Raw genomic sequence first — 7,500 nt, 5'->3', positions numbered from 1 at the left:
TCAGGAGCAGCGCCGTACCCCTGTCCCCCCGGGCACCCCACAGCGGGTGACCCCCCCACACATGCCCCCCACTGCTGGCCAGGGCTCGCCCATGGTGACGTCCAGAGCCCCCGTCATCACGCCGGTCATCACGCCCACCCCTCCACGCTCGGAGCCCAATCACACACCCCACTATGGCAGCAGCGGCGTAGGAGGAGGAAGAGGAGGAGGAGGAGGAGGAGGAGGAGGAGGAGGAGGAGGAGGAGGAGGAGGAGGACACACAGCGGTCAGTCGAGTGGTCAGTGCCGTGGGCTCTCCGCCGGGCGTTCTGACCCACGCTGGCTGGAAGACGTCGACGTCGGCGTCGGCATCGTTGTCGCCGGACTCTGGCCCCCACACACTCCATCACCACGGCAACCTGCCCCACACACAGCAGGGCGGGTATCAGGGACCCAAGGCGGGCGGTGCCAGTCTGCACGCCCACGCGGAGGTGGGCAAACCTCAGCCGAGCCGCCCGGCCACCACCACCATGCCCTACTACTCGCACCACCCGGCGAGCGCCGGTCACCTGGCGCCCTCGGGGCCGTCTCGGGCCGGCGAGAGCGTCATCACGGCCACCAACACCAGCAGCGGCGGAGCGGTCAGTCGCTCCAAACACACTGCCCCCACGTCCACCCCCGTGTCCTCTAAGCCCCTCCACCACCTGCCCCCCACCATCCCCAGGCCCCCGACTACCAGCGTAAACAACAACAACAACAACAACCAACACAACAACAACAACGCCACCACCTCAGTCCAGTCGTACGCCAGGCCGGACGCATCCCAGAAGGCCGTGCGGCCGTTCCCGCCGAAGGCGGAGACTCAGTCGATGGAGGAGGTGCTTAAGAAGCTGGAGGCGGAGCTACAGGGGCACATGCGGCAGAGGGAGAGAGAGGAGGAGGAGGAGCGACAGAAGGAGAGGAGGAGGAGGAGAAAGGAGGAAGAGGAGGCGGAGAGGGAGAGGGAGAGAGAGAGAGAGAGGAAGAGGAGCGCCGAGAGGAGGCGCGCAGCGGAGGAGGCGGAAGCGTCGGCGAGAGCAGCCGCCGCCCGGAGTCGAGTCGTCGCCGCGACGACCGCAGTGACCGCGACGACGACGACGGCGTCGGAGGAAGAGTCGGCGATGGACAGTCTGGAGAGGCTGCTGGCCGGCGACCCGCCCCCTCCGCGCCTGTCGCCGGCGGCAACAACATCCGCCCCGCCCGCGGTCCGTCAGCCGTCCCCGCCGTACCCGTGGCTGAGCCGCGGCGGGGGCGCAGGGATGCCCTCGGGGTGCCCGCCCGCTCCCATGCCAACCGCCGCCAGTCGCCCGCCGCCCCTCACGCCGCAGACGGACTTCGCCCGGGAGAAACAGCGCCAGCGCGAGAGATGGGCATCATCGTCATCATCGTTGCCCACATCCTCTTCTGTCCACTCGTCGGGCCACATCGTGCCAATCCCCAAAACCGGCCCCTCGCCACCCTCCTCTGCCAACCTGGCATCGTCCAAAGACCTCCCTCACCCGCCACCACTCCGAGAGGCTCCGCAGCTCTACCAGTCCTTCACCCGGGACCCTGCGCCCGCCTCTGCCCTGGGCAGTAAGCGTGTGCCCGTTGGAGGGCTGGGCAGCTTGGGCAGCAGCGCCTGCAGCAGCAGTAGCAGCGTGGACTCGGACGGCGCCCAGTTCGAGGAGGAGCCCTCGGAGCTGCTGCCCGACGGCCTTGCCAACATCATGAAGATGCTGGACGAGTCCATCAAGAAGGAGGAGGAGATGGGCCAGGGAGGGATGCCCCCGCTTGGCATCGCCCCCGGCAACGGCGGCAACAACAACAACAACAACGACAGCCGCGGCGCCAGGGGAGTCCTGCCAGCGTTCAACCCCCTGCCAGTCACCGTGGCGTCTGTGGTCAGTACCCAGCCGCCGCCTCTGCCGCCGATGAAGAGCTACCTGTGCGCGCCCGACTTGGTGCCCGCCGCCAAGCAGTCGCCCGCCGAGGACTACGGGGCGGACGGGCACAGCAGCCCGCCGGTGCTGAGTCGCCAGGGCTCGCTGGCGTCGCCCTGCAGCCGCACGTCGTCGCTGGAGGAGGAGGACGAGGCGGGCATCAAGAACCCGCCGCCCGGCAACAACAAGCCGTCGCTCGGCAACACCCCCGCCAACGCCAACGCGGTCGCCCCGGCGACCAACTACCGCCACAACGACCTGGCCAAGCTCTACGGGCTGCCCGAGCTCCCGACGAAGGTGGTGGAGGAGGAAGAGGACGAGGAGGAAGACGAGGAGGAGGAGGAGGAGGAAGAGGAGGAGGAGGACGAAGAGACGCCGCGGCAGCGTCCGCACCTGCACCAGACGGGAGTGGGCAGCGCGTCCTTCAAGTCGCTGACCACCGTCCTGGAGAGCCAGAAGTACACGTACCGGGGCGGACCCTTCGGACGACCCCCGCCGTCCGCCCTCCTGGGAGGGGTCAAGTACTCGTCGTCGCTGTCGCTCGGGCCGGACATCGCCCGCGCCCAGCACCAGCAGCCGTCCAGCAACAGCTGCTCCCCGACGTCCGGGTCGGTCAGTCACCCGGGATTCGGACGCTCCGAGACCAGCAGCCCCGCCGAGCAGCATCAACAACAACAACAACAACAACAGGTCTCGTCTGCCATGATGACGACGACCAAAACGGCGCCGGTCACTGACTGGTCAGCGGAGAAGCGTCGCGAGGACATGGAGGAGGTGAAGCGGCGGATCGCCGCCGAGCTGTGGGGGGACGAGGCGCCGGTCAAGGAGGAGCGGAGAGCGCGGGACAAGGAGCGAGGAACGAGGGAGCGCTCGGAGGAGAAGAGAGACGAGAGCGAGCGGCGCGGAAAGGAGCGGAAGGACGACCGGCCGCGGCTGACCACCATCTCCGAGTCCTCGCTGGCCGAGCTCGGACGCAGCTGCGAGGACCTGCTGACCCGACACGCCCACTCCACCGTCCAGACGACGACGACCTCCTCCTCCCACCACCAGCACCGTCACGAGGAGGCGCGGCAGGGGGAGAAAGAGAGGGAGCGAGAGAAGGAGAAGGAGAAGGAGCGAGAGAGAGAGCGAGCGGAGCGACACCGGGAGAAGAAGGAGAGGAGCAAGCATCGGCACGAGAGCCGCAAGCACCAGGAGCGCAAGGAGAAGAAGAAGAAGCATCGGGAGAAACGCGAGGAGGAGCGCACCGCCCTCTCCTCCTTCTCCTTCTCTTCTTCGTCCTCCTCCTCCTCCTCCTCCTCCTCCTCCTCCTCTCCGTCCTCCTTCAGCTCGGGCAGCGGTAGCGGGAGCGGTAGCGGGAGCAGCAGCAGCAGCAGCAGGAGGCACAAGGACGGCAAGCCGCACAAGGACAAAAAGCACCACCACCGGCAGGTGCTGGCCAGCCTGGACCTCCAGGGGAAGGAGGCGCGCGACAAGGAGCGCCGCTCGCACGGCGAGGAGAAGAGGAGGCGCAGAGAGGAGGCCGGGGAGAGGGGCTCGTCCAGGGACGGCACTCCGACCCCATCCTCCTCTTCCTCTTCCTCTTCCTCTTCCTCGTCGTCGTCGTCGTCCTCGGACTTCCTGCGCCTGAGGGCGCTGTCGGACGGGCCGCCCAAGGAGCTGAAGATCCGGCTGATCAAGGTGGAGGGCGGCGAGCGCGAGACCTTCATCGCCTCGGAGGTGGAGGAGAAGAGGGTGCCCCTGGAGGACATCACCATCCACAACTCCGCCAGCGACATCATCAGGGCCTGCAAGTGAGTGGCCGCTCTCGCGCTCTTCCGCTTTCTCACTCTCTCTCTCACACACACACACACACTCTCTGTGCAATAAAAATGCGCAATGTAAATAACGTTACCTTACCTGACCTTACACACACACGCACACACACACACACTGCGCAATAAAAAATGTGCTATGTAAACAAAGTTACCTTACATGGAAGGTTACGTACAAATGCTACTTATTGCCAGTGTAGTGCAGCTAGTCATTCAGTGAGGATGGGTGGGTGTGTGTGTGTGTGTTTGCAATTGAGGTGATGCTGTTGTGTGTGTGTAGCAGTAGCTGCTGGGTGAAGTCCATCTAAGTGGTGTTGTGTGTGTGTGTGTGTGGCAGTAGCTGCTGGGTGAAGTCCATCTAAGTGGTGTTGTGTGTGTGTGTGTGTGTGTGTGTAGCAGTAGCTGCTGGGTGGAGTCCATCTAAGTGGTGTTGTTGTGTCTCTGTGTGCAGGAGTGCCCGTGTGAAGGGCAAGTTTAAGGAGTCCTACCTGCTTCCCGCCTTCTCCGTCAAGCCCAGCATGCCCACAGAGATGCCCATTCCCAGAGAGAAACTCAACCCTCCTACGCCCAGCATCTATGTAAGTGAACACACACACACACACACACACACACACACACACACACACACACTTACATTCACAGTTACAAAAACGACCATTTTAGGAGGCAATTTTGAAAGGTTACTTGTAACATTGTTCCCCTGACTGTGACCTTGTGTCACTATCTAATGGACAGTGTGGGGATATACTGCCACCTAGTGGAGATTCAGTGACACTGCAACGTATTGACTCGTTTTGGCTGAAAATGCTTCAAAGATGAACAACACCTAAAGCACATGATGAAATCTGTGTAGTATATATATGTACATAAATGTATACGGTGTGTATCTTGTGTCTTATGTTGTTTTGTGTGTGTGTGTGTGTGTGTGTGTGTGTATCTGCAGCTGGAGAGCAAGAGAGATGCCTTCTCCCCGGTGCTCCTGCAGTTCTGCACTGATCCCAAGAACCCCATCACCGTCATCAGAGGCCTAGCAGGCTCACTCCGACTCAGTGAGTTAAACTACATTTCCCATGATACACCTGTGCAACACTCATCACTAGTGGAGTCTAAGCAGATTCTGAATTATCCAACACCAATACGTGTAGATGAATTGAACATTTTGAAATCGTTTTGCCATCGTTATAAATATGCTTGTTGTACATCAGAATCAGTCTTATTGGCCAGGTTTGCGTAAACAAACAAGGAATTTCACTTCGGTTAACTTTGCTCTCAAAGTACAACACTAACAAATAAAACATAAAACAATATTACTAAAGAAGATGAATAACTTGTGCAGCCTGCATTTCCCATAATGCACCCCAGCTGTCCTGGCCTGTTCTGATTGGTCATGTTTGACCTTTGCCCTCGTAGACCTGGCTTGTTCTGATTGGTTATCTTTGACCTTTAACCCTTCGTAGACCTGGGCCTGTTCTCCACCAAGTCGCTGGTGGACGCCAACGCGGACCAGCCGGTGGAGGTGCGCACGCAGGTGCAGCAGCCGGCCGACGAGAACTGGGACGCGGCGGGTACGGGCCAGACCTGGCCCTGCGAGAGCAGCCGCTCACACACCACCATCGCCAAGTACGCCCAGTACCAGGCCTCCAGCTTCCAGGAGAGCCTGCAGGTGAGGGGATACACACACACACACACACACACACACACACACACCACCCTCGCCACGTACGCCCAGTACCACGTACACACACACACACACACACACACACATATGGCCTCAGGCCTCAAGACTACATGCCTACCACACAGACACACACACACACACACACACACACTATAAACACTAGCGCTGAGAGTCACAGCACACTCAGTCAGAGCGTTAACTGTGAGCGGTTGCCCTGTGCTCTTCTGCAGGAGGAGAAAGGGAGCGGTGATGAGGAGGAGGATGAAGAGGAGGACAAGAAGCCGCCCAGCACCTCTGAGACGCCAGCCGTCGCCCCCTCGGCCCCAGGGTGAGTGTCCGCGTGTGTGTGTGTGTGTGTGTCCGCGTGTGTGTGTGTGTGTGTGTAGCTCAGTCTTTACAGTGCAGGCTACAACAGTTAAGTGTGTGTGTGTGTGTGTGTGTGTGTGTGTTTGTGTGCGCAGGTCAGTCTTTACAGTGCAGGCAGTGAAGTTTGTTGTGTGTGTATGCGTGCGTGTGTTTGTATGTATGTATGTAAATGTGTGTGTGTGTGATTAACAACGTCTCCTCCTCTCTCCCGGTCCCCCCCCCACAGCACGACGGAGCACAAGGCCGTGGGGAAGATCATCAAGTTCGGGACCAACATCGACCTGTCGGACCCCAAGCGCTGGAAGCCCCAGCTGCAGGAGCTCCAGAAGCTGCCCGCCTTCATGCGCGTGGCCTCCAACGGCAACATGCTCAGCCACGTGGGGCACACCATCCTGGGCATGAACACCGTGCAGCTCTACATGAAGGTGCCCGGCAGCCGCACGCCAGGTACGCACCATGCTCACTGTGTGTGTGTGTGTGTGTGTGTGTGTGTGTGTGTGTGTGTGTGTGTGTGTGTGTGTGTGTGTGTGTCCCAGACAGAGAGAGAGAGAGAGCGATTGTGTGTCTGTTTGTGTCCCAGACAGAGAGAGTGAGAGAGTGAGAGAGTGAGAGAGTGAGAGAGTGAGAGAGTGAGAGTGAGAGAGTGAGAGAGTGAGTGAGTGAGTGAGTGAGTGTCTGTGTCTGTGTCTGTGTCTGTGTCTGTTGTCCATCCCTACTCCACGGGAGTGTGTGACCCGGAGTTCCCTTTTCCCCCCCCACAGGGCACCAGGAGAACAACAACTTCTGCTCGGTCAACATCAACATCGGCCCTGGAGACTGCGAGTGGTTCGCCGTCCACGAGAACTACTGGCAGGCCATCAGCGACTTCTGTGAGAAGTAAGTACAAAAAAACTAAAAAAATTTCTCATATCAGTCAAAAAAAATATGATGGTGTTACTATCAAGTGGGATTGTGGTTATGAATACGTTATGAATAGGTCATTAACGTTTCTCCCTCAATCTTTCTCTCTTCTTCTCTGTCTTTCTCTCGTTTCCTTCCTTCGTCCCTGTTTCTGCTCAGGCACGGTGTGGACTACCTGACGGGGTCCTGGTGGCCGGTACTGGAAGACCTGTACCGGTCCAACATCCCCGTGTACCGCTTCGTGCAGCGGCCCGGCGACCTGGTGTGGATCAACGCCGGAACCGTTCACTGGGTCCAGGCCGTGGGCTGGTGCAACAACATCGCCTGGAACGTGGGCCCGCTCAACTGTAAGTACCGGCGCCGACCCAGTTTAAGGTGTTACCTACATAACACCTGGCCCTGGACATTATTAGTTAATCATGCGTTAATAATGTACTAATAACGTATTAAACATGCCATATCTTTGCTGCTGTGCCCTCAGCCTACTAGTATCAGCTGGCCCTGGACATTATTAGTTAATCATGCATTAATAATGTACTAATAACGTTTTAAACATGCCATATCTTTGCTGCTGTGCTCCTCAGCCTACCAGTATCAGCTGGCCCTGGACATTATTAGTTAATCATGCATTAATAATGTACTAATAACGTATTAAACATGCCATATCTTTGCTGCTGTGCCCTCAGCCTACCAGTATCAGCTGGCGCTGGAGCGCTTCGAGTGGAACGAGGTGAAGAAGGTCAAGTCCATCGTGCCCATGATCCACGTGTCCTGGAACGTGGCCCGCACAGTCAAGGTCACCG

The 7,500-nt window shown here is 59.2% G+C and overlaps 1 protein-coding gene across 9 annotated transcripts in view; it reads left to right on the top strand.

Annotated features, from left to right (window-relative positions):
• Positions 1 to 7,500, top strand: part of kdm6ba (lysine (K)-specific demethylase 6B, a) — a 109,484-nt gene that overhangs the window by 96,659 nt on the left and 5,325 nt on the right. For 8 of the 9 annotated variants that reach the window (XM_062515706.1, XM_062515705.1, XM_062515704.1 and 5 more), the window contains 9 exons: positions 1 to 3,732; positions 4,205 to 4,331; positions 4,697 to 4,802; positions 5,211 to 5,416; positions 5,662 to 5,759; positions 6,024 to 6,244; positions 6,559 to 6,673; positions 6,857 to 7,044; positions 7,384 to 7,500. The exon at positions 1 to 3,732 is cut by the window's left edge and continues 110 nt beyond it; the exon at positions 7,384 to 7,500 is cut by the window's right edge and continues 25 nt beyond it. In XM_062515706.1, coding sequence (XP_062371690.1) covers positions 1 to 3,732; positions 4,205 to 4,331; positions 4,697 to 4,802; positions 5,211 to 5,416; positions 5,662 to 5,759; positions 6,024 to 6,244; positions 6,559 to 6,673; positions 6,857 to 7,044; positions 7,384 to 7,500 — 4,910 coding nt within the window. The remainder of the gene's footprint in view (positions 3,733 to 4,204; positions 4,332 to 4,696; positions 4,803 to 5,210; positions 5,417 to 5,661; positions 5,760 to 6,023; positions 6,245 to 6,558; positions 6,674 to 6,856; positions 7,045 to 7,383) is intronic. The other variant, XM_062515710.1, reaches the window with a different exon arrangement.

This window comes from Sardina pilchardus, chromosome 16 (assembly GCF_963854185.1).
Source record: "Sardina pilchardus chromosome 16, fSarPil1.1, whole genome shotgun sequence".
Lineage (NCBI taxonomy): Eukaryota > Metazoa > Chordata > Actinopteri > Clupeiformes > Clupeidae > Sardina > Sardina pilchardus.
The sequence above is the reverse complement of the archived record's forward strand: the minus strand, read 5'-3'. Positions and strand labels throughout refer to the sequence as shown.